This window comes from Mus musculus, chromosome 2 (assembly GCF_000001635.26).
Source record: "Mus musculus strain C57BL/6J chromosome 2, GRCm38.p6 C57BL/6J".
Classification (NCBI taxonomy): domain Eukaryota; kingdom Metazoa; phylum Chordata; class Mammalia; order Rodentia; family Muridae; genus Mus; species Mus musculus.
In genome coordinates, this window is record NC_000068.7 from 32,956,786 (window position 1) to 32,982,483 (window position 25,698).

The 25,698-nt window shown below is 51.7% G+C and overlaps 3 protein-coding genes and 1 non-coding gene across 22 annotated transcripts in view; 2 read left to right on the forward strand and 2 right to left on the reverse strand.

Moving 5' to 3' along the window:
• Lrsam1 (leucine rich repeat and sterile alpha motif containing 1) overlaps positions 1–4,869 on the reverse strand; it is a 36,440-nt gene extending 31,571 nt beyond the window's left edge. For 3 of the 16 annotated variants that reach the window (XR_374086.3, XM_006497968.3, XM_006497962.3), the window contains exons 1-6: positions 4,777–4,865; positions 4,259–4,470; positions 3,463–3,586; positions 2,732–2,828; positions 1,373–1,429; positions 464–508 (exon numbers count right to left, since the gene is read on the reverse strand). Coding sequence is in view for 15 of the 16 variants with exons in the window: in XM_006497968.3 (XP_006498031.1) it covers positions 464–508; positions 1,373–1,429; positions 2,732–2,828; positions 3,463–3,530 (267 nt within the window). In the remaining variant the exon portion in view is untranslated. Of the gene's footprint in view, positions 1–463; positions 509–1,372; positions 1,430–2,731; positions 2,829–3,462; positions 3,587–4,150; positions 4,471–4,549 lie in introns of all 16 variants that reach the window. The other 13 variants (NM_001379442.1, NM_199302.3, XM_006497965.3 and 10 more) reach the window with 12 other exon arrangements.
• Positions 4,870–4,926: 57 nt separating this feature from the next.
• Positions 4,927–7,260, forward strand: Rpl12 (ribosomal protein L12). The gene is made up of 7 exons (NM_009076.3): positions 4,927–5,054; positions 5,264–5,337; positions 5,789–5,887; positions 6,200–6,281; positions 6,712–6,798; positions 6,956–7,068; positions 7,206–7,260. Exons 1-7 carry the CDS (start codon positions 5,018–5,020, stop codon positions 7,209–7,211), a joined length of 498 nt encoding a protein of 165 aa, NP_033102.2. The 5' UTR covers positions 4,927–5,017; the 3' UTR covers positions 7,212–7,260.
• Positions 6,516–6,633, forward strand: Snora65 (small nucleolar RNA, H/ACA box 65). The gene has a single exon (NR_002898.3). It is a non-coding gene; the product is annotated as a small nucleolar RNA, H/ACA box 65 (small nucleolar RNA).
• Positions 7,261–16,195: 8,935 nt separating the features above from the next.
• Slc2a8 (solute carrier family 2, (facilitated glucose transporter), member 8) lies at positions 16,196–25,298 on the reverse strand. 4 transcript variants are annotated; one of them, NM_019488.5, is made up of 10 exons: positions 25,173–25,298; positions 24,936–25,098; positions 24,576–24,782; positions 23,217–23,316; positions 20,076–20,275; positions 19,352–19,495; positions 19,135–19,243; positions 18,529–18,699; positions 18,053–18,198; positions 16,196–16,947 (listed from the first exon to the last, which is right to left on the reverse strand). In NM_019488.5, exons 1-10 carry the CDS (start codon positions 25,226–25,228, stop codon positions 16,810–16,812), a joined length of 1,434 nt encoding a protein of 477 aa, NP_062361.1. In that variant the 5' UTR covers positions 25,229–25,298; the 3' UTR covers positions 16,196–16,809. The 4 variants fall into 4 exon arrangements, 2 of the variants coding, with proteins under 2 accessions (NP_062361.1, NP_001343338.1); NR_151460.1 differs by lacking the exon at positions 19,135–19,243; NM_001356409.1 differs by lacking the exons at positions 18,529–18,699; positions 19,135–19,243.
• Between the last annotated feature and the right edge of the window lie 400 nt (positions 25,299–25,698).

Genomic DNA, 25,698 nt, shown 5'->3' on the forward strand with positions numbered 1-25,698 from the left:
GGGAGTCTAGCTATCCTTTGATTCTGAGAAGGGGTCAGCTATCAAGAGCTTGACCTTTCCTGCTCCATGGAGTAGTAAAGTGCCTTTCTGCAAGGGCGGCCATGACAACTAATAAGCTAACAGGCTGAATAGTTAGTGTTTATCCCAGGCTGTCATGTGATTGTTACTCAGCCTGTGTCAACCATGGCTGTTTTTGTTAGACGTTAACTCCTGCTCAGAGGTAAGAATTTTGATGCACTATAGGCAGGGAGCACGTTTCCAGACCTGGTGGTGTTCATGTATCCACCTGTGTGTAAACACTTTCATCTCCTTCTAACTGAGGGAGTGGCGGAACGCATTGAGTGTCCTTTCTATTAATGGCACTGGTGGTGGTGTGTGTGTGGGGGGAATGAGGGTTCCTCTAAGTCTCATGTGGTTCCCCCAAGCAGACATCCAGCAAGTGAGTCTGAACAAGACTGCTCACCTTTTTCTGTAGAACTTTGCACGTTGCAAAAGCCCCAAATGGAATCTAAGATAAGACAAAGACGGGTTAGCACCTCGTCACCTACCAGTGTCTCACCTATCTCTCTGTGGCGCTGGTGTTGGGAGGTGACTAATGACAGTAAGTCACTGTCTGGGAGAACAGTGCTGAGCTAGGAGAGGGCTATGGAAGAGGGGAGCTGGGGGCGTTGTCAGCCCTCTTCAGTCAGCTGGCAGGACTGCCCAGCCTGCTCTGGCCTACCTATTCTGTGGTACCAGGAACCATCGACAGGTGGAGCCTCAGGCATCTGTAGATGTAGTTTCCCTCCCCCGACTTTCCCGTCCTGGTTAAATGCCAGGCACCTCGAAAGCATGGTGAATGCTGCCACCGACTTTTGCCTACAGTTTTCTGTCCTGCCTTTCTCCAGGGTTTTACTATGTAGCCCAGGTTGACCTCAAACTCCCCACCTCTGCCTTGCGAATGGGATGCTGGGAATACAGGTGCGTTCTACCCCACCTGCCTCCCTTTCTAAGTAGGCCCTGACTTTTGCAAGTTATGTTGAGGCCAAAAGATCATCTCAATTCTTTTGGAAAAGAACACAATATAATTTCTTAATTAGTGCTCCTGGATGTGTCTGTGTGCGCATGCTTGCACACAGGTGAGGCAGACTGTGAGCGTCTCTTTCCCTACCTTATGCTTTGAGACAGTCTCTCACTGAACATAGTCTGTTGACTCAACTGGATGGCTGGCTAGCAAGCCCTCGTGCTCACAGGTCCAGCATTTCATTGGTGGAGCTACCTGCCCGTCTTTTACTTCTGCCATTTTCAAAGTCTCATGCCATTATCTGTTTTTTCCCCAAGGACCCAAGAAAACAGGACAGATTAAATTCACAGCCTGCGTCATCCTGTTTACCTCAGAGAGCTCACATTTAGAGATGTCGAGAATGTCATCTGCCCCAGCTTCTTTTGCCTGGGGAGAAAAAGATGTTTTTTTAAATGAAATGTTTTTGAGACCGGGTCTCACGTCGCTTCAAACTCATCATGTAGACAACCCTGGTTCCGACTCCTGTCTTCCTGCTGCACTTCCCAAGAACTAGCTCTGCACAGCCTCAAGGGAAAGGCTTTGGAAAGTCAAGCCTTCTGGGCAGTGGTGGCGCACACCTTTAATCCCAGCTCTCAGGAAGCAGAGGCAGGCGGATCTGAGGTTGAAGGCAGCCTGGTCTACAGAGCAAGTTCTAGGACAGCCAGGGCTACACCTGAGATAAATCCAGCCCCACCTCCTGTCCCCCCAAAAGTCTTCCACTCCTTCTGTGTGTTTACAAAATTCTGCTCATCCTGTGAGCATTCACTGTGTTTTGCTTCTTAAGATTAGTGGTGGGGCTGGCAAGATGGCTCAGAGGTTAAGAGTACTGACTGCTCTTCCAAAAGGTCCTGAGTTCAAATCCCACAACCACATGGTGGCTCACAACCACCCGTAATGAGATCTGACGCCCTCTTCTGGTGCGTCTGAAGACAGCTACAGTGTACTTATGTATAATAATAAATAAATCTTTGGGGCTGAGTGAGAAGGGACTGAGCAAGCGGGGCTGACTGGAGGGAGCAGAGGTCCTAAATTCAATCCCCAACAACGACATGAAGGCTCACAACCATCTGTACAGCTACAGTGTGCTCACATACATAAAATAAATAAATAAATCTTTAAAAAAAAATAAAGGTTAGTGGTAACTGGTTATGGTTTTTCAGCCTTTTTGTTTTGTTTTGGTTGGCTCTCTGCATTCCCTTCCTGAGTTCTTGCTTTCTCACCCTGCCCTCAGTGACTGGGTTAGGGGCTGTCTGAGCACATGCAACATTTTATTTCCTGGTGCAACTGAGGCTATTTCTGCAGACAGGATCTCTATAGCTCAGGCTAACCTGGACTCACAGTGTAGCCCTCTATAGCACTGAACCTGGGGCAGTCTTCTTGCCTCAGCCTCCCAGAGGCCAAGATCACAGGTATAAGCCACCACACCTAGTTCTCAAGGCTTTAAAAGAAAAAAAAAAGTATTCAGGTAAAACATCCTTGTAGAATGGAGAAAATAAGGGAAAAGCCCATAGATGTAAGGAGCTGGAAGGGGCCACAGCCACAGTGACTGAGGTCCAGCAGGGAAAGAAACCATCAGGTAGTGCCACACACGCATCCTGCGAGGAAGGGCACTCCCAGGGCTGGGAAGGCAGAGTTACCCAGGGTGCAAAAGGGGAGCCGAGGAGCCCGAGAGAATACGCTGAGCCTTACCAGACACATCTGGTACTCCAGGCGTTTTCGAGCCTCCTCACTGGGTTTCCGCTTCCGAAAGAAGAGGGGCATCCTCCGGTGTGAGCTCTTCTGGACCCTAGAGGACGGCAGAGAGATCAGCGCCTGGGAACTTGCACTGCGTCCGACCTGCAGACAGGCAGCTCAGCAGTGCAGCAGCTGTCTGCAAGACTGTGCGTTCCATGTGGGCCGGGCTGTCTACCTCATCCAGCTGGGCCCTGAGCCCACACGACAGAGCCCAACACTTTGTTTTACTGACAAAGCAAAGCCTAGAGTAGAAAGAACAGAACACGCCAAGTACTCTGGGCTCGACCTACTTTGCCACTGCCCCTCTGCGGCGCCGGCATCACCCTCCCAGTGCTAAGCGTTTCCCCCACCAAGGGAAGATTCCCCCAGGTGCCTTCCAAGGATGTTCTCTGAAGACTCTGGACAGACTCAGCTGATGAGTCACTTCCAGCTCTGGAAATTGTCAGGATGGAACCATCAAGACCAAACTGGAGGTAGCCGTGACTTGGGGGAACTCAACTATATCAATACTAGAGAGATCTATGAGTTAAGCAAAAATCAAAATGCAATCTTCAGGCACCTTAGCAGGCTTCCAGCTACTGCTCATTTGGTTCTCCTTACAGCCCCGTGGAGAATCCGATGCTGAGTAAGGTCATTCATCTGGTGATATGACCTGGGTTGTAGAAACACCAGGCTGGGACACTTGCCTTTCAAGTCCTGATCCTGTGCCGCTTGCACGGCTCCTTGGACCTCCCAGTTTAGCCAAGTTAATCATTGTGTCCTGAATTCAGTAGCTGGCTGCCCATAGCTGGCTGCAACTTCCAGTGCTGTCTAAGGGCCAGCAATAGGAAGGACATAATCATTTGGAGGAAGTGTGTAACTCACGGCATGGGCTCTGACACCTAAGACATTAGCTGTGTCACTTTGTGTCACTGGTCGGAGCCGGTTTCCTCATTTGTAATATGGAGCAATGTTGCCAATGCTGGCCTCTGTGGGGTCAGTGACTTCATGTATGTCAGGTCTATGCCATAGACTCTGCCACAGGGTACCACACACATGACAAATGCACTCAGGTACTATTACAGTTGCTAAGGAGAAGAGGGCTGGAGGAGCCTTGCAGTAGAGGACACATGTGGTCCTGAGGGATTTCAGGTCTCCATTTGTGGGCGTGGGCTGTCAGAGGAGGTTGCTGGGCCTGCAGGGCCTGCTCAGGACTCTCCGCACTCAATTGCAGCACTCCTGAGAGACAGCTCCCTCCATCCCTATCTGATGGCCACGACTTAAATCCCTTACAGATGGCTCACTAATGACTAGCCTCCCTCGCCCCCATCCTCCAGATCTACATTTCCAAATACCTTCTTCAATGACTATCTCTGCCAATTCCCCCTCCCTCACCGTTCTCAGCAGGGCTCGTTCAGTTCTGGTTTGAACTTTCCTGATGGTCCAGCTTGGCTGGGAAGAACCACACCCATCCTTCCCTGGCAGGGCTGGCCAGCGGCTAACCTGGCTCTGTGGATGGGGAGGTCCTCCACCGATGTTCCGATTCTTGGGTGGACCTCAAGGTAGGCCAGTCACTCCGAAGACTTGGCCACAGATACAAACCATTGGCCCCCAAAAGCTGAGCTGGTGTCCGGTCTCCTTCAAACATAGAAGTGAGCACCGAAACTTTAAATTTCAGAAAGACACGCAACTCAGGATGACAAAGTCTCGAGATTCTAGAAACCAAGGAATTGCAGAATTAAAGACTCGTGATTAGACTCGAATAGTTTGTTTCTGTAACTAACATGCACATACCGCAAACAGGTTAGGAGGGTACTAGGGTGGCACTGGTACTAGGGTCGCTCAAGTCAGGTGCAGATCCCTTAGGGGAGGGGCGGGGCCCTGGGCTGGGTCCCAGGGGCTCCAGAGTCACCGTCAAGAGAAGGGAACGTGGACCAGGAACCAGGACCTCTGGTGCAGCCCTACTCTGTTGCCCAGGCAAGGTGCTCCGAACATTTACCCCTTCCGAATCCCGAGCTCACCCACAGACCAAGCTCTGCAGTCCTCTGCCGCAGACGCCTGCCCATAAGAAACAGGGCGACCAGGGTGTCGCCCAGAGACTGGGTGGGGCCAGCGGTTCTCGCGAGAGCTGAGCTTTTCCGCCTATATCCGGCGTGGGCGGAGCAGGATCCGTCTTTTCGGCTTTCGGCTCGGAGGAGGCAACGGTGCAACTTTCTTCGGTCGTCCCGAATCCGGGTTCATCCGACACCAGCCGCCTCCACCATGCCGCCCAAGTTCGACCCCAACGAGGTCAAAGTCGGTGCGTGCCCTCGCCGCGCCCGGGTGCTGTCCCGGGGCCTGGCGGGTCTCCCTTGGGCCTTGGCTGCCACGTGTGTAAGAGGGGAGGGAGCCCGACGCTCTGGCGGCCCGTGCGCCTTAGGGTAAGGCCTGGCCCGGGACATCTGAAGCCCGACGGCAGCGCGCAGGGCGGCCTGCGCCGCAGAGGTTCTGATTTTGCTTTTTCTTCAGTGTACCTGAGGTGCACCGGAGGCGAGGTCGGCGCCACATCCGCCTTGGCCCCGAAGATCGGTCCTCTGGGTCTGGTAAGTCGTCGCTCCCGAGCCGTAGACCTCTAACGTGCATGCTGTTTGGCCTGTAGATGTGTTCTGTCCCCGTGGAGGGCAGAAGAGGCCACCATGTCCCTGGTGCAGGCCGGGATGTGGGTGCTGGGACTTGGGACGCAAAGGAAAACTGAGATAACACGTGCACGGAGGCTCGTGCCACAGCCCGGTTGAGGCAGCCATTGGACTTGCTTAAATCCACTAGCCTCCGTGGGTAACGCACGGGAACCTAGTGTTTAAAGCTCCGAGGGTTCCCCATTGCAGCAGAAAGTGTTTTGCTTTGTTAGCCCTTACTGCAGAGTTGTCTTAGTGAAGAAGGATGTGGAGCCATTGTGGGCAGGCTCCTGTGGGACGGTGAGGAGGGCTGGCGGTGAGCTTGAAGGTCCTGGCTTCAACTTTGGGCACATGGTAACGAATGCTATTATTTCTACAGTCTCCGAAGAAAGTTGGCGATGACATTGCCAAGGCTACCGGTGACTGGAAGGGTCTCAGAATTACAGTGAAACTGACCATCCAGAACAGACAGGCCCAGGTATTTACATTGCTTGCTGTGGGGGGTTGAGGGAAGGGTTGAGATAGCAGCCCTCAGGAATCATGGGTCTTGGCAAAGATTTCCCTGTCCCGGTGAATCGGATTTTATCCTTGTGGGAGGGCTATACGACAGGGTTCACTGTAAGTCAGTAGTAGGTGCCAGGGTGCAGGAGTCCGCCATGCTAGGGATTCAACTCTGGAGGTGAGGCCAGCAGGAAGCACCTTAGCTAGCCGAGCTGTTTTTTCGGGGCCCTTTAGCGTGTCTGGTGGTGGTTGGTTTTCTGGGCTGTGTTCACATCAAGTCTCTTTGCAGATCGAGGTGGTGCCTTCTGCCTCAGCCCTGATCATCAAAGCCCTCAAGGAGCCACCGAGAGACAGGAAGAAGCAGAAGAACAGTGAGTCGGCCCCACTCCCTGGGTTTCCGCTGCAGTGTGCTACTCAGCTGTGTCGACCCCTTTCTTGGGACCTAGGGGTGGAATGAGATCACAGTAGGCGTCTGTTGTCTGTTCCCTTTCCTGGGTGCAGAAATGAAACAGTGCCTCAGGGGTTTAACTTTATCTGTTTCCATCCCTAAAATCGTGTTAGGGCTGCTGGTGAGGACTTGCTTGTGCCCCAGCCACCCGCCACTGCACCTGACCAGTATTGTTGGCTGGTGCAATCCAGTGGTGAGCTGACAGTGAGCCCCAGCTTTTAGGAAACAGGGCTGTCCTACATGTGGATGGCTCTGTGCCGAAAGCATGGGAACAGCCCAGCGATAGGTAAAATGGAGCCATGATCTCAGAAGACAGGGGAAGCTGTAAAAGGCCCTGTACTTGCTTTCTGCAGTTAAACACAGTGGGAACATTACTTTTGATGAGATTGTCAACATTGCCCGGCAGATGAGACACCGGTCTTTGGCTAGAGAACTTTCTGGTAAGAGCACGCTATTTTCCCTGAGTGGTGGCTGCCACTTTGCTGTTGAAGGTTCAAGATTTGGATTTTCCCATGGATCCATATTTTTTCCCTGTGTTCCTGCAATGGAACCCTGGAATTCTTTCCCCTGTGACTGAGGCCACCATTCTTACTGTAGGAACTATCAAGGAGATCCTGGGTACTGCACAGTCTGTGGGCTGCAATGTGGATGGCCGCCACCCTCATGACATCATAGATGACATCAACAGTGGTGCAGTGGAGTGCCCAGCTGTAAGTGACTGTTATATAAGGGGGAAGCAGTTAGGCTGGGGGAAAGCTGGACTTTTGTTGCTTTACTTTTGGTGTTTTACTGGGGCATTGTTAACTTATATTCCCTGTTGTGATTGACAATATTTCTTTTCCCACAGAGTTAAGAAGCAACAAGAAAATATTCCAATAAAAGACTATCTGATAACCAGTGAATGGGCTTGGCTGCTTTTTGGGGCCAGGGGAGGGTTTTGGGAGGTTCAGTATGGCTGTGGTAGCAGGATCTAGAAAGCACTGATTCAAAGTCCTGGGGTAGTACAGCCTAGAAGGAAAGGCACTTCTGTGGGCGTGGCTGGGAGGTTCAGAGCTATGAGTCTTAAGTCAGATGGATGATACACTAAAGCTTGCTCTGGATCCTCCCCATCCTGGAGGTACAGTGGGATCTCTGGCATAGCAATTGCATTAATCCTTAACATTTTCCATAAGTCTGGGGAATGTGGTTTTGGTAGATATCTACAATTAACAAAAGCTACTAAGTACAGCAGGGCATATTGAAAGAGCAGCGTAAACCTGGACCAATGGCAGTAGCAGTAACAACACAAGGGAAAATAATGCTTTGTGACCTTTGCATTTTTCCAATAAAATTGTATTTAGAGAAGCAAACCCAGTGCAATTGTTGGGGCTGCAGCAGTGACTTGAGTGGGACATCAAATGGACCTGAATTTGATTCCCAGCACTCAAGGTGGTTCACAACCATTCCAGATGGGTAATAGGCATGGTCAGCATTAACCTAAGCCACATCCTGCTCACCAGTCTAGTCTGGTGGCTAGGAGGGAGGCGCCAAGGAGGCCTGTGCTGTCTTGTGGGGTCCTTTTTTCTTTTTTGTTTTGTTTTGTAGACAGGGTTTCTCTAGCCCTGGTTGTTGGTTGTCCTGGAACTCAGTCTGTAGACCAGGCTGGCTTAAAGGCATGCGCCACCACCCCCGGCTTTGTGGAGTCCTCTTTACCATAAAGGGAAACTGAGGTTACAGTCCCCAGGTCGTTGTGCTGTGGGTCAGTGCTACCAAGATCCAAGCAATGTCACCATACTGTGAAGCACTTGGTTGTATGTGATGCTTTCTCTGTAGGTATGGGTTTCTAGAAACCAATTCTCTGGAGAAAATGCAATATCAGTAACAAGCCACAGAGCACACAAGCTCTCTCCTGGCACAGGCTATAGTTGTGGCCACCTTGGAGGCTGAGGTAGATCTTAAGTACAAGGTCACCCCAGGAGAAACCATTTAAAATAGAACCCTGGAGATGTCTCAGTTTTTCTGCCAGAGGACCTAGTCAATTTCTGATCCACAACTCCCTGGTTCCCAAGGATTTGCTGGCGTCTTTAAGTTGCCTTTTGCAGAGGACCTGAGTGTTTCCCAGCACCCATGTCAAGAGGCTATCACCTGTAATTCCAGCCCTTGGGGATTTTATGGCTTTTCTGCTGTGGGCACTGCACACATGTGACCGTAACACATTTTTCTAAAAAAAAAAAAAAAAAAAAAGCCACCGGGCGTGAATTAAAGCCACGCCTTTAATTCTAGCACTCGGGAGGCAGAGGCAGCAGATTTCTGAGTTTGAGGCTGGCCTGGTCTACAAAATGAGTTCCAGGACAGCCAGGGCTATACAGAGAAACCCTGTCTCAAAAAAAAAACAAAAAACAAAACCCCACAACAACAACCCCCCCCCCCCCCCCAGAAAAAAGGTCACTTAACTAAAACAGCATAAGGTTAACTCAAGTAGAAATAACAGCTGCACAGTGGAACAAGGCACTAACCTCAGACTTACCTCATTGAGTCCACTTCTCTTTTTGGCTTCAAACAATATTTGGCTGTTTTGTTTCTCGTGTAGAGGGCCCAGGTTTAATTCCCAGTACCCACATAGGGTGGCTTACATTCACCTGACCTGTAACTTCATTTCCAGAGAATTCAATACTTTCTGGTCTCTGGGCACCTGTACACGTGATGCACATACTTATATTGAGGGCATGGGGGTGCATGCACATGTGAAATGTCTTCACACAAAATTTTACATGTGAATTGCAGCAGCACTCATAACCTGTAAATGGATACAACCCAAAATGTCTATCCATTGAGGAATAAACACAATGTGATGTGTATACATGGGGAAGCATAGATATATATGATTAACATGAATGGATCCTCCGTACACCGGCAGGCTACACAAAAAGGTCAGGTATTGAATGAGTAAATCTATGTAAAATGCCCTTGGTAAGTTCAGACAGTGGCCCTCTGGTCCGCGGAACTTGGCGGTAAGGTCTGGGGAGTGACTAAGAGTTAAGTTTTTCTTCCAGGTCATGGAAGTGCTCTAGAATTAAATAGTGGTGATGCTTACTCAACTACATGAAAATATTGTATAACACACCGAATGTTTTTTTTTAAATGAAAAGACTACTATGTGTAACAGTCTGGATCAACGAGGTAAGAACTGGACCCTGGTTTTAGCAGACCTGCTGATGTGCACCGAAACCCACTGTACGTCATTTGTGATGCAGGAAGGACATTGACATTTATTCTGTTCTGTGCCTCCACATGTTATTTCATTTGGCCACCGTTCATAGAGACACAGAGTAGCGAAGATCGATTTTCTACAGAGGAACCCTGGGTAAGAAACTTGCTTGGCCATTCAATTAGAATGGGTCAAGGGTCTGGGCTTTCTGATAGCACATTCCCCTGTCCTCCACGAAGTCACAGTGCTGCCAGGCCGAGTTTGCAAGTGCCCCGTGTTTCCAAGCACCCCTAGCTGCTTCCAGTGGGCGGAAGGCTAAAGTCGCCCATCTTCCTCTCGGCACTGGGTAACAGGCAGTTAGGTCCGCAGAGACCACTCGGGCCAGAGGTCCCCAAACTCCTCAGGTCCCACAGCTCTTCGCTCAGACCGCTTGTGGAAAGCGTTGTGGGCGGGGGCTGCTGCGCACATCTGGAGAACAACTGCACAGCTCTCCGCCACTCCTCGCCCGTCGGCACACGGAGCACACGGGCCACCGTCGCCAGAAGCTTCTGGGACGTGTGGGTCCCACGACGGGCCACGATATGTGGGCGCAACAGAACTGCGCCACTTCCGGTCACGCGCAGTCCGCACACCGTAGCCACTTCCGACATGGCTCTGTAGACTGGCTCCTCTGCAGTCTTCTCGGTCGCCAGGAATGTGACCCTCGTTGCCTCGTGGTGTGTGACAGAAGCCTCCCCAAGCCCCAACCCACGCAGATCACCCTGTTTCAGGCGCGCCAGGATCCGGATGTGGCACCTGGGACAGGGTGGGACCAGGCCGCCAGGAATGTCGGGAAGGCTGCTATGCTGGCAGTGGCGGGGATGTGTAAGGATGTTTCAGTGGACTTTCTCAGCGAACAGATGACGGTCCTTTCCGCTCACATTGTAAATTAACTTCGCAATCAAGTTTGTGGTGGAGCACGGTCAGGGAAGGTCAGGAAGAAAGAACTACCATTAGAGGAAAAAGCTACTTGGACGTCACCGTAGTTGGCTGACTGCCTTGTTCAGCTGGCAGGATGCGCTCTGGAGCCCGGGCGATCTTGTTCATGGCTAAAGGCCTAATAGGCGCTAACTAACCGCTGTAAGGGGCCCCTGGTCGTTGGCAGGTTTCCTGCCTTAGTCCTGTGATCTCACTTTTGGCCGCCGGGAGGTAGCAGAGTGCTTCAGGGGTCAGGTGATGCCATTCTGTATATGGCTACTTAGGGGTGTTAGACCACTTCTGCGCTTTGCAGAAATGAGGACTTGCCCACGTTATTCTGGGGATTGTAGTATGGAGTCAAGCTGTGTCTGCTGCACCTCTCCTCTGAGGATGGCCATCTGTCCCTCTTCATGCGTTGTTCTTACGGTGCTGACCTGGGCTTCTGGGGACAGATGCAGGACTATCCTCTGGCTCTTGGCTGTCAGAATGAATACTCTGATGGGAAGGTCCCAGAGACTGAGGAGACCTGAGGGAATACAAGGATCCACAAAGCGCTGGCGTCTAGAAGAGGGTGGTGACAGAAAGTATTACACTGAGCAGCAGGGTGGAGGGTGGGACAGGAGGAAAGGTTTTAGATATTTCAAACCTCAGGCTAGGTAGTGTACATCTAGAATCCCTGCACTGGGAGACTAAGGACTGAGAGTCAAGGCCAGCCTGGTTTATAGTGAAGCCCACCTTGAAAACGTCCCATTTTTGATGTATTCCTCGAATGTCACACTGGCTTTGCATGCAGCTTCCTGTCACCCCCCACCAGCAGCTGCTGGGGACCCCACCCTTACTCTGCCACCCTCAGTTCCAAGCACTTTACATACATCAGCACCATGTGTTTAAGGATGAAAGCTGGCCTGGACAGGTTTAGTGATGGTCCGGGTCACACAGGCTGTGAGCAGTGACTGCACTTGAATTTGAACCAAGCATACCGACTTACCCCTTTTTCCATGCTGTCTGGCTCCTGCCCCCAGACGACAGGGCATATGGCTTGAAGACACAGTGACATATTGCCTACATGTTTAGTCACCTCTGGTGGCCTATGGGCCTAACTTCTGCCTGCCTCCTGGTATTTCACTGGCCCATTGACAAGGCTGGACGGTAGCCAGTCTACAGTCTTCCTTTGCGAGGACCGTTCTGTGACAGAAAATGGGTGGCTTGAGGGGACAGTGGTGCGGGCAGGCCACTTGCCTCAATGGCTTCCCTAGTCATAGTCCCATCTGTACCTGTCTGGGGTCCTTGCTGCTGAGCCCTGAGAACTGCCTTGGTCATGGAGGAAGGCCCTTCTCAGTCCCAGCCTGATGTAGCTTCTCAGGAGGGGTGGGTTGCTCCGTGTGCACCTCAGCAACCACACTGTAAGCTTTCGCTCTGTGAAGCTTTGCTCAGACATCTAGTCGTGTGTCCATGCTTCCTCCACGCTTCAGTCCTGTCATTGTCTCTTTGCTTCTCCATCCTTCTCTACTAACACCATCTCCCCCTTTATCTCCATCTATTATCAGTCTCTCCTGTTTTCATTTTATCTATCTTCCCATGATACCTGAATTCTCAATAAGCAGGAGACTGAAAGCAACCTAAGTATGTGAGATACTGAATTAAGCTCTATATTTAATATAGTGTTGACCTAAGTACCGATAGAGCTATAGAATGGAATAATTTTATATCCAGCAAATATCTGAGTGTCAGTGGCTGCCAGGTACCATGTCAGCATGGTAATTACAGGTACTGATGATGGACTAAACTTACACACTTAGCTCCATTTCTTCCCTTCCAAATCCCACTGAAGTGGCATCGGTAGTGTATAATTAGAAACAAAGCTATAGTGCATGGTGGGGGGGTGCCTGTAGGGTTGGGAGATGTATGCCAGGAACTATCGTGTAGCCAGTGGTTCTCCAGCCTTCAGCATGAGCACGGACAAAGCACGCCAGATATGTGAGCTATATCAACTGCTTGAGATCAACTCATCAGATGAGAAATCAGAACATAGATGACGGCTTTCAGAAAGTTAAAACCTAAAGCTTGCTTTATTTATAACGAAGTAAACATGAAGTACGGGGGCCCTCCAGAGCTCTGCTGTGGGATAGGAAACACAACTTCACAAGTTGAAGCAGCTTCTAAAATAAACTTAGCGCGTGGCCCAGCAGCTCCACTCCACAGAGAAGATTTGTCTGCAAAAATGTAGCACTGGGGCTCCACCCCCAGCCTAATAATAGCCCCAAACTGGAACTAGCTCACTGTCCAGTGACAGTCTATGCAGAAATACGGGAAATGAACTGCTGATTCGCCCAGCCACATGGAAGAGTCCAAAAGGTACCGTGCTTCATTAGCGAAGCCAGGCACAGAGGCTGCAGACTGTGTGGTTACATCTTTCTAAGAGTTCTACAGAAAGTGGAACAGAGAGCACAGGGCGCTGGCTTCCAGAGCTACAGATGCAGGGAGGTGACCCAGGAGGTACACAGGGATGTGAACAGGCGATGATGGAAACAGTATGCTGGTGGCTGTGACTTCGGTTTGCTGTGAGCCATTACTTATTGTCGGATTCTGTCTATATAAATAATCAACCTGATTTTCAAATGGTGGAAAAATCCGAAAAGATATCCATTCCCTTAAACAGTATAGGATGCTATAAAGGCAAAGTAAGGAAAAATAAGGGCTGGGAAGATGGCTCAGTCAGTAAAATGCTTGCTCTGCAAGCCCAGGGACCTGAGTTCGGATCCCCAGGATCCACACACTATGGTCACGGTCGGCAGCAGCACTGCCATCTCCTGTGTCTTATGCTTGCCTTTGGACTGCTGTCACACTGCCAGCACTTCCAGGACACTACCTTGCTGACTCACTCTCAAGATCTTAGGCCTTCTCAGCCCCTTCCAACAACACTGCACATCCTCTGTTTCCCTGTAAGTTTTGTTTCTCTGGAGAACCCGCCGCAACCAGAAGACCTGGGCCACCCAACAGTTCACCAAGCCTAAGTGAGACAGAGGAATATGTCACCCCACCAAAGCCAACTCTGATTCTGTTCAAGGAGCCTTCACTAGGAGTGTTCCCATAATCCTTGGTAAATTAATTGCTTTATATCATGACTGGCAAAGCAAAATATTTTCAGGAGATAAAGTGAAAAAACAAATGCAGAGCAAAACCACAAAAAAGGGTCAGTGAGAGTGGGTGTGGGACTGCACATCTGCTACTGCACTCCTGGGACTTCACTCCTGGGACTGCACACTTGGGACTGTACACCTGGGACTGCACACTTGGGACTGCACTCCTGGGACTGCACACCTGGGACTGCACACCTGGGACTTCACTCCTGGGACTGCACACCTGGAACTGCACACCTGGGACTTCACTCCTGGGACTGCACACCTGGGACTTCATTTCTGGGACTGCAGCACTCAGTGGTAGGATCACTATGTTTCAAGCCAGTCTGAGCTACACATTGAGTTGTAAGTCAGCCTGGGCTGCTACAGAGCAAGAACGTGTTTAAGTGTCTTTCCTGCCCCCCAAAAGAATCTTAAGTGAAAACTTGAGAGGAAAAGCATCAAACCAGGAGAACAGGGGCCACTAGACAGTCTGGACTGTAGGGAGAACGGTGACCTCACAGTATAGCAGGGTAAATCAAGAGGTTATGAGATGGACTAGAGAGTGAGACCCCCCATCCCGCCCCCTTCACAAACAAAAATAGATTTACAAGTGAATTCTTCCTTGCGGAAGACCAGAATTCTTTTCCAGCCCCTAAATCAGGGCAGCTTACAACCGCCTGTACCGCTAGAGGAGCAACTGCTTCTGGACTCCGTGGGTATCTATAATTCCCCTCCAACCCCCCTCTCTCTCTCTCTCTCTCTCACACACACACACACACACACACACACACACACACACTTAAATCCTAAAAAAAAAAAAAAAGGTGGAGAGCAATTGGGGGATACACTATATCAACATCTGGTGTCCACACACATGCACCCACACATACAAATGTATGCATTATCCCCCCCCACACACAAAAGTAAAAAGCAGAAAATAAAAATGGCAGCCAATGGCTGGGGGACACAGCGTGGTGCCGGGAGTGTTTGGCTAGTTAGCACACGCTGGGCTCTGAGCCCAGTTGCCAGTGATGGGAAGAAAAACACAGCAGGAGACCAAGCACATGGGAGTGGCAGTAAGAGAACGCCTTTCCCGGCTTTGCGGACAGTCATCTCCCTCACACCTGGACTGAGACACCGCTACAATCCTGACCGGTGATTGTTCTGTGAAGATTTCAGCAAATTTATTTATTTATTTATTTATTTATTTATTTAATATGCGTACGCTGTAGCTGTCTTCAGACACTCGGTTTCAGCAAATTAATTAATTAATTAGTTAATTAATTATTATATGTGCATACGCTGTAGCTGTCTTCAGACACTCCAGAAGAGGGCATCAGATTTTTGTTACGGATGGTTGTGAGCTACCATGTGGTTGCTGGGATTTGAACTCAGGCCCTTTGGAAGAGCAGTTGGTGCTCTTAACCGCTGAGCTATCTCTCCAGTCCTGGTTTCAGCAAATTAAATGGGCTTCCAGGAGCAAGAAATAGTTGGATTAATCAAACAATTTGATAATTGAAAACCTGGGACCACAGCTTTTCAAGTTGGTCAGCAAGAACAGGATGACACTTAGGGACCCAAGGCAGGAGGATTGCAGTTGTTCCCAGGCCAGCCTGGGACACATAATACATTTTAGGCTATCCTGGGTTACATTGTGAGTCACTATCTTTTTTTTTTTGGCTTTCCGAGACAGGGTTTCTCTGTAGCCCTGGCTGTCCTGGAACTCACTTTGTAGACCAGGCTGGCCTCGAACTCAGAAACCCGCCTGCCTCTGCTTCCCGAGTGCTGGGATTAAAGGCATACGCCACCACGCCTGGCTTTTGAGTCACTATCTTAAAAAGAATAAAAAAGGGGGCTGGAGAGATGGCTCAGAGGTTAAGAGCACTAACTGTTCTTCCAGAGGTCCTGAGTTCAATTCCCAGCAACCATCTGTAATGGGATTCGATGCCCTCTTCTGGAGTGTCTGAAGACAGTTACAATGTACTCATCACATATATAAAATAAATAAATAAAATCTTTAAAAAAAAAAGAATAAAAAATAAGATAAAATCAGCTAAGCATGGTGGCATATACAATCTCAGCAGGTGGATCTCTGAGTTCCAGGCCAGCTTAGTAAATTCTACATAGTGAATTCTACATAGTGAACTCCAGGACAGCTAGGGCTACACAGCGAGACTCTGTCTCAAAACAACCCCACACCCTCACAAGACCTCAAGTGGATTCCACCAACAGCTAACAGTGTGGTGAGAGCTGTTTGATAGGATGGTGAGAGTCACAATGTTTCTTAAGGGAAAAATAGTCTAATCTTATGGATCAGTACAGCCAAGCCAAGCCTGCTGCATTCAATGACTGACAGTGGAGAGTGGGCCTCGGGGCAGCCTTGTGATGGAGCCACAGTGTCACTTGGGTAACTTTACCTCTGGAAAGGGGCAGCTTTTCTGTGCAAGTAAGGCACCCAGCCGATGACTGCCTGCAGAACGCATCATGTTTACGTATCTGTGCTCCAATTTACTCCGCTGAGTGTGTACTGCCCCATGAAACAAGGGACCTGCAAAAGACTTCTGGCTCCACTGAAGTTGAACAGTAAGAGGCTTTTTATTTCCTGAAACTCAACAAGATATGGTGGCTAATGACCCAGGACACGGAGCCCAGGAAAGAGCCAGAAAGAACCTGTAAGTGATGGGTAAGCTGGCTGGCCCCAGGGTGACCCCGGAGAGTCTCTGCGCAGCTCTGAGGAGGGCTTGGTTGGCAAGAACATTCTCTCTTCTACCTGGGCTCACCTGACCTTGTTTCTGAGCCCATATGGCTAAGTCCCTTTCTGATCTCCCAGTCAAGTGAGGTACAGGCGGCTGCTTAGGACCGGGCACCCCAGCCAGGAAACGGGAGCCAGGAGCCCTCAGGTCCCTTCAGCTGCCTCAGTCTTAAGAAGGAGACACCTGGGTCAGGTGAGGATGCACAGCTCCTCAGATGTCCTGTGTGTGAAGCAGGCTGCAGAGACCGCACTCAGAGTCTGGTGGGCCTCACGGTGGGAATCTGGGTTGAGATCTGGGCAAAGAGGGCCCTGAGGTGAGGAGTCAGGGGGCCTCCAGGCTCAAACTGAGGTGTGGCTTAGTTACAGGCCACTCCACTCCTTCTGAAACCCAAAGGCAGCTCAGCTCGGGGCTCCCAGGCACAGAAAGGGTCTGTCATCGTCCCTCGAAATGGGCTGTGACTTGTTCCAGAGTCCTGCCTTTAGTCTCAGGGACAACGGTCAGTGTGAATAGGACACTGAGAGCGCAGAAGGCAGCGGTGAGCCAGAAGGCACCGTAGGGTCTGAGCATCTCCTGCAGAGAGAGCAAAGGCATGTGAGGCAGCAGAGGACAGACTGACTGAAGCCTGCCCTGACAGGCCTGTCACGTCTCTGCAGACCCAGGTATGTAGGGAATAGCTCACCACCACCCATGGCAATGTGTGCCTGGGAAAGCGAGGCTCATGGGAATGTTGTGACTGCCCTGAGATCAGCAGTGTCAAGGGACAGCTAGGTGCCTGTTCCTGGCCGGCTCAGGCTTGCCGCCATTAATCTTCTCCCTTAGCCCCTGCGCCTTTGGCTCTGCCTTCCAGTGTCCCATGCTATGAGTTCTCTGTGTGATGACGAAGGGGGGAAGTGTCACTCTTGAGAGAGGGTAGGGTAGTGGGGAGGTAGTTAGTCTGTGACCCTGCAAAGTCCCCATTCCTCAGTTCGCTGCGGGAGAGGTTACTAGGTGACCCTTCCATTCTCAGCCTCTTAGACAGGGTGCTGGCCTGGGTCACTGATGGGTTTGTCTGTCTCCTCCTTTCTATGCTTCTTTCCCCAGGTCCTTTGCTGTCTGTCCCCTCTCACGTGCCATGATGGGTCTCTGTTTGCCTTCCTCTGGGCACCCTGTCCGCCTGAGTACATCTCTGGCTAGCTGGATAGACATGCCACCTACTGCCTTCTTGGCACCTGTCATGAGATGGACCCTGATCAACTCAGTTGCTACCATCTCTGAAGCCTTGAATAGGCCTGGGCATGGCACATGCCAGGAGATCTGTAGGGTACCTGTGATGGGACAGATGGCATGCTCATCTGCCCAGGACCTCTCTAGTGGCTGGGAAGCCAGCGGGTTCGAGCCTCAGCTGACACACGAGTAACGAGAGGGAAATAAAGTACTGACTGGAACGAGCACCTCTTCAGCCCACGAGGAAGGCATGTGCACCCCAACACAGACTTAAGACTTAGGGGATCACGGGCCAAGTTCATTGTTTTGTCTAGCCTCTGGCTGCATGTCACCCCTGAGATGGCCATGCTCCAGGCATGAGGGGACCTCAGCCTACACTCAAGGTCAGGGACATGGAATCTCTGGCAATGGAAACTGAAGTAGAGGCGAGCCTTTGCTGACGGTGTGAGGGAAGGCATGGGCCTGCACTCACCATGACGCTGCTGAACTCTTTGGTCACTAGAAAGGCCATGAACCAGTTGGTGAGGACACAGATGCCGGTAGCCACACCCTTGACATGCAGAGGGAAGATCTCTGACATGAGGAGCCAGGGGATGGGTCCCCAGCCCACCGCAAAGCCTGTGGGAACAAGGCAGAGTTACAGCGTGCACACTGGGCTAGGCCTTAGGGGTCCTATCTGCTCTCAACCCTGCTGGGAGGCCTTGGGCCAGCCCCTGCCCTTTCAGGTATCAAGACAAGGATGGGACCTGCTTGCAAGCTGTCATGGAGATTATATGAAAGGATTTAGTTCAGTGCCCAGTACATGGTCAGAGCCATTAGCACAGAAGTCATGCGCCTAGGGGCAAAGGGGTAAAACCAAGTAAAACTAGATGTGAAGCTGAGTGCTACAGAACTTGGCACTGTGGAGGGACAACAGCCTCCACCCAGGCTCCCCTGAGTCCCCTTTACCAGCAATGAAGAGGCACATGCTGCCTACAGCCAGCCAGGCCAGTCCCACTTGGACATCCACAGGCTCCGCCGCGATGGGCACCAGGCCTACGTGGGAGGAGTTGCTGGGGAGGCTCTGGGTCAGTTTGAAGTAGGTACCAAAGGCACTCATACTGAACACCATGATCACACCTGCAGGCAAAGACAGCTCAGGCTAGACAGGATGCTGGGGATGCGGCAGCACCCAGGACTTAGAGGGCAGGGTGGCTCTCTGAGAGAGTCTTGCACGGAAGCCCCTGACTGGCCAGCACTCCTACCCTGCTTTGGACCTCAGACCTCAGCAAATGCTGGGAACTTCCCGAGGAGTCTCTCTGCAGCATGAGCAGGAGCAGCAGTGTCAAACCCCACACCCACAGGGATCGCCACAGCTGCCTGGGGCTCCATGCATGTGGAGGCCCAAGCTACTGCCCAGAGCCTGACATCACCACAGCCCTTTCCCTATCTCAGAGTAGGAAACGGGCTTGGGGACAGTCACTTGCTCAAAAGAACCAGTCATAAAGGATCACCTCCCTGGCCCTGTCTCCCCGTGGGAGCTGGGGAGGCTGAGCCCTCCCCGTCAGGCCTCACCCGACAAGGCCAGGAGCAGCCTTCGCCCTGCTCTGTCCATGATGAGGGCCGCCACAGCAGTGAACAGGACCTGGATTATGCCCACAGTGACCGAGGCCAGGCTGCTGTCCTGGGGGAGGGGAGAAGCTAGTCTGCTAGAGAGAGACAAGTCCTTCCCCTCTCTGGCTGAGCCCTAGGCTCCAGGAGGCGTGAGGCAAGCTGGGGAGAAGCCTCTTACCTTGAACTTGGCCTCCTCGAAGATGCTGTTGGCATAGAACATGATAGCATTGACCCCTGACAGCTGCTGGAAGACCATGAGGGAAATGCCGATGATGAGGGGCTTGTAGATGCCAGGGCGCCTCAGCAGGGCCAGCTGGAAGCCCTGTCACAAAGACGGCCTGTCAGTGCTCTCTCCTGACCCAAGGACCCTTCGGTGGAGGGGACTGAGCCTCCTTGCTGTCCCCACCCCACCTGCTGCCCTGAGTGTGCAGATAGGCCCCTGCAGCCTCCTCACGTGGGAGGGGAGCTGTGAGGGGCTGCACACTCCAGCATCTGGGTAAAGGATTCTGCTGCCCGAGAGCCGAGCCCTTTGTGTGCTCAGGGCTGGCCTCCAGCAGCCATGTACACAGATCTCAGCACTTCCGGGTGATGGTGTGGGCTAGCTAGAGATGAAGGCACCAAGACTCGGAGATGGCCAGGCCACACAGTGGCAGTGTCTGTGTGCTACTGCCTCTGAGATCTCCTCTGCCTATGGTTCCCATTAAATCTAAGCCCTCACCCATTTCTTCTCGCAGGCCTGGCCATTCACTTGTTGGGGGATGGTACGAACTAAAGTGGGGCTCCAGCCAACCCCCACCTGCTCAGACAGCACTGGTCCTCACTGAGGGTGGGGGTGGGGCTGCCAGTCAGGTGTGTGGCCTTGGGAACAGGCTCTGCATTCTGCCCTGTTCTCAGTCTCTCACCTGGTGCTCAGCCCCAACAGGGGGCTCTTCCCAGCCCTCCTCAGAGCCCCACAGGAAGCGCAAGGCAGCCATGGCCTCCTGGTACTGGTGTTGAGTGAGGAGAAAACGTGGGGTCTCGGGCATGTAGCACATGAGCAGCAGCATGAGGGTGGGGGGCACACAGCCCAGCACGGCCAGCCAGCGCCACTCTAGGACCCAGCCTGCGAAGACAGATGTCAAAGCCAGGGTGAGCCAGCCTAGCCCCCTTGCAAGCCCCGGGACTCACTCCAATGATAGGAATCTCACTGCCTCTGCCCACATGTTGGTTAAAGAAACAGTTGCTACTAGGACTGTTCCATCAGGACGTTAGGTGACATCTTTTAAGGGAAATACAGATGGACTGCACAGAAGATGTAAATTATAACAGCTGGAAGATGCTCATTAACAAGCCATGTCTTGTAGCCATGGTAACATATCATAGCGCACAGCGGTAGACATGCTAGGGTAAGGCAAATGCTGTACTCTGTCATGCCCAATGGTGCAAAATACTTGCTACTGCCAAATGACTGCTACAGCTTTGATGTACTTGCTACATTATACTTTTAAAGTAATTTTTAATTTATGTGTGTGTGTGCATGCACGAACATGCACCCATGCATGAGCATGGAAGCCAGAGGGCATCCACTGGGTGTGCTATCGCTGTCTGCCTTATTCCCTAGATTGGGGTGTTCCAATGAATCTGGAGCTAAGCTAGTGATCAGAAGGTGCCAGCATCATCCTGTTTCTTACTGGCCATGGTGCTGGAGTTACAGGAACTCACGACTACACTTAGTCTTTTATGTGGGTTCTAGGATTTGAACTCAGGTCCTCGTGCTTGGGCAGAAAGCTCTTCTATTTGCTCAACGATTTCCCAAACCTTATGTTATACTTGTATCATAATTTTATCTTTTATTCAACTATCTTTTGAACGAGAAGGGCCCCCACATGCTCATGTTTGAGAACCTGGTCCCCAGTTGGTGGAATGGTTTGGGCATTCCACGGGGCAAGGGGCGGGGGAAAGTCCTTGCCATTCCCAGTTAGATCTCAGCCTACTGTCTGTGGAGTGAGATGTGAGCCCTCGGCTACTGCTCCATCACCACGCCTACCTGCCTGCGGCCATGCTCCCATTATGGGGATCCAGAGGTGATGGATCCTCTGGAACTACAAGCCCCAAATTAAATGTTTACATTTATATATAGATGGCCTTTGGTCATGGTGTCTTGCCACAGCAATAGAAAAGTAGCTAGAACAGAGTGTGGGTGCATGGGCATTCAGGGTACAGCACTCATGGGGAGGTCAGAGGTCAGCCTGTGAGCATCTGTTCACTTCAGCAGTAAGGAGCTTATAGCTGGCCCCACAAAGTCTAGTGACTGAGGCACTACTGTTCCCACCGTGTCACTTTCTGCTGTCACAGCTAACTCATAGCAGTGGGTCAAAAGGACACCATAGGATCAATGCAAGGCAGTATGAAGCCACACTGGAGTTAACACTGTGGTTGATAGACACCGACTATCTCCACAGGACGATGACAACATCTGTTCATAGTAGGGGCTCTAGTCCCCTAGAGGGCTCCCAAGGCAGCCAAGCTGCTGGCAAGACACTGAAGAGCCAGGACAATAAGGGAGTTAAAAATGAAAGACCGGGACCTGTGTAAGGTCCACCGGGAAGAGCCAGTGTGCGCACCGCAAACTAGGTGAAGCCTGTCAGTGCCCCGACCCCAGTTCTCACTGGGGATGCGTTAGCAGGCACTTTTCATACGCTACTAATCACCTGGTCCTAACAGCTCTGGAGATGTGGGGGTGAGAATGAAGCTGGGGGGAGGGGCAGTGAAACCCAGCAGGTGGCCATGTGTCAGGTCTGAAGGCTCCACGCCTAGTGAGATATTACAGGATATTAGTTTATTGTACATAAAAACCCACTTGTTAGCAAAATTATAAAATGCTTAGTTTGTCAGATGCACTGGATATGTCCAGAAGAGATGCAGTTAGGGTGTGTCTCTCAAAGCCTCCATAGATAAGAATGCTAAAGAGTGGAAAGATCCTTCCTATTTTAAGATAAGTGGCTTGGGAGAAGTCGTGAGGCCTTTGCTCTGTAAAGCGGGTCAGCTGGATAGCCTGGGATACCTCCCCCCATATTTTACAAGGCAAAATAGTACAACCCCTACTGGCTGGGCTTAGCTGTGAAGGAGATGTGGCTCGGCCTGCCAAGGGGACAGGGAGGACCTGGACCTCTGAGAACAATCTCTCTCACTGGCTCTCACTCTTTCTTTTGGCTTGGAAGAACTTCATGGGAAGAGCTCCAGATAAGAGACAGAGATCCTGCCGGGCGTGGTGGCGCACGCCTTTAATCCCAGCACTTGGGAGGCAGAGGCAGGTGGATTTCTGAGTTCCAGGACAGCCAGGGCTACACAGAGAAACCCTGTCTCGAAAAACCAAAAAAGAAAAAAAAAGAGAGAGAGAGACAGAGACAGAGATCCCCTCTTTGGGCTTGCAAGAGCCACAGAGAAGCAGTGGCAGGACACAGGTAAATCAGTATTCTAGGAAGGAGAAGCTAAGGGATTTCTAAAGAGCGAGCAGTTTAGTTGTAGGCTTATAACTCGACATTTTGTACATAGTTGAGAAAATAAAATCACCTCATTGAGCTCACAGGTCTCAGTTAACACCTCCCATGTCTTTATTGGTATAAATGTTTGTTAAGTTTAAAAGAATAAATATTACAAGGAGGTAATTTCTAAAGCCTCCCCAGGCCACCAGCTCTGCCCCTCATCTTTGGGGAGCAGCCTCCTTTATGTGACATTCTCCTGAGAACTCAGTGCCAGCATGCAGAAACTCCAGCTCCCCAAGTGACTGAGCTAAAGTGTTTCCCTATATCCCACCCTTCCTTGCACTGGAACCCCCTGACTCCCTCCACAGCGCGGTGGGATTCTGGGACAGAGAAACCACCTGCTCTAGTTCTTCCTGGCACCGGGTTACCAGGCCCCTCCCCCCAGCCCTCCAAGCTGTGTGACCGAGAACCTGGCACCCTGACCAGCAGCACCAGGCAAACTCTTGTCCTCTGTGAACCTCAGTTTCCAGAGTGACCGCATAGCCTCTAACAGGGATCAAAGAAAGCACACAAATCTACCTGCCACATAGGCCAGGAGGATGCCAGTGACAACCATCAGCTGCACACAGGAGCCGAGCAGTCCTCGGACAGCTGGGTAGGCGATTTCCGAGATGTAAACCTATTGGTGGTTAAGGTGAGATTTTACTTGGCTCTTTGAAAGGAAAGGTTTAACTGTACGCTATAGGCCAGCAGAGTGCCCCTCCCCATTTCCTGCAGATTTTTTTTTTTTGTTTGTTTGTTTGTTTTTTTTTTTTTTTTTGGTTTTTCGAGACAGGGTTTCTCTGTGTAGCCCTGGCTGTCCTGGAACTCACTCTGTAGACCAGGCTGGCCTGGAACTCAGAAATCCGCCTGCCTCTGCCTCCCAAGTGCTGGGATTAAAGGCGTGCGCCACCACCACCCGGTTTCCCGCAGAGTTTTAAAGAGGATTGTGGGTAATGGGTTGCCATTATGTGTGTGAGCACTGAGAGAGGAGTGCAGAGCTTTCCTACCCTGGTTTGCTTGCTTGCTTGCTTGCTTGATTGATTGATTGAGATAGAGTTTCATGAAGCCTAGGCTAGCTTCCCGAGCTGAGGAAAACCTTGAATTCCTGATCTTCATGTATTTAACCCTCAAGTGTTGGGATTACAGGCATGTGCCACCAGGCCCAGCCCAGCACACATTTAATATGCACAGATGTGAGTTAGAACGAAAGACTTCTCCCTTGCTGTCTGATGTGTCCTTGTTCAGCCCAGTCCTAACAGGGGTGCCATCACTTCTAATCTCAGGAGTCACTAGACATTATCCATACATACTTCTAGATTATCCTATACTTTATGCTCTAGTAAAAACAAACAAACACAAAACAAAAACAACCCACAGGTCCCCAGTCTCCCTTTCCTCTAGCTCCTTCACGCCTCCAACAGATGAAGAGGATAAGCAGGAGGCCATGGAAGTGAAGGAGGGATGGGTGGTCATCCAAGTGTGTAGCCACAGGTTGCTGGTGACCCTCAGTTGCTAGGGTCTAAATCTTTTCAGACACTATCCCGGGCCAGCAGTTTCCTGTGCAAAGGCCGAAACCACCTCGGGACTAGGCCTTACTTTACAGGGGGGCACTGAGGCTGGGAGAGAAGCCTGTGTCCAGGTAAGTGGTCCAGGTGTGTGGGCTGCAAGGTATATGTAGCCTTCACTGCAAGCAGTGAAGGGAGCCTGCAGCCTATCCTAGGGACAAACCAGAGTAGAACTGCCCAGTTAACAAGAAAATAGGGGCATTCCCGTTATCGCTGCCTAGCATACAGTGACACCACCATAGTAGAGTAAAAGATCAGTAAGGAACTGCCTCGCTGCTGACCGGCTGCCCCCTGCCTGGCAAAGGTCATCTAGGAGGCTCAAACCACTCACCGGTGCCACTAGTGAGGCGACTCCGCAGGCAAGGCCGGTGAGGAGGCGGCCTCCGAGCAGCATCCACACATCCCGGGCCGCGGTGATGACAGCAAAGCCAGTCACGAAGGGCACGGTGCAGAGCAAGAGGCTCAGCTTGCGCCCTGCACGGTCCAGGAGCCAGCCGCCCAGTATGCCCCCTGCAGCAGCGCCCAGGGTCACGACGGCCTGGGGACCCGGGACGGGCTGAAGAGGAGGCCACCAGGGGCCATGGCCCACGATCCTTCCACCCCACGCCCCCTAGTCTCAGAGGAAAGAGAATGAGGAGGATCCTGGGGTGCGGCAGAGAGTGGGGGACCCAGGACTCCCCAGAGGGCTCACCCCGAACCAGGAGGCCGCATTGTCTCCGAGGCGCAGGGCCGGGGGTGCGGTGCGCCGCAGGCTGGGGATGGCGGGGGAGCTGTAGCCGAGCGCGAAGCCGAAGCTGAGGGGTCCCAGAGCGGCGGCGAAGGAAGCGAGGAAGACCCGGCGGCCGCGGGGAGTCCTACGGGTACAAGGCGGGGCGTGAGCGGTGTCGCCGGGCGTGAGAGAGTGACCGCGGCCCCTGGGAGTCCTCACCTGGCTTCCGGTGGCCGCAATAGCGGCTGCGTCTCCTGGGGGTCCTCGGGAGACATGTCAGCAGGACCTGACCCGCGAACTGTCGCCGCTCGGGCGAGCGCGGCCTCCGCTGCAGGAGTGACCAATGGGATGCTAGAACCCGGCCCCCAACCAGAGCTGGCCAATGGAAGTACAGAGCCGGTTGCAAAGCTCAATGGAGCTGAACTACGCCAGCGACCCAAGTAAAGGTTTGCAGGGAGCTGTGTCCGGGACCCAGGCACGACTGTCCAATTGGAGTGTGGTGTGAGTCTGAAGGCGTGGCCCATCAGGTCTGAGCTTGCCAATGAGAATGGAAAGATTGTTTGGGTGTTTTGTTTTTGTTTTTCCCTCTAATCATCTATTGGGGGCTGGAGGGAGTGGGGGGGGGGGGGATGGACAGAGGTGACAGTGTGCCTGTGCACGTTCGAAGTAAACTTCCCTGAGTTTGTTTTCCTTCCACCAAGTGGATCCTCCGGATCGAACGGAGGTCGTCAAGCTTGAGGGCAAA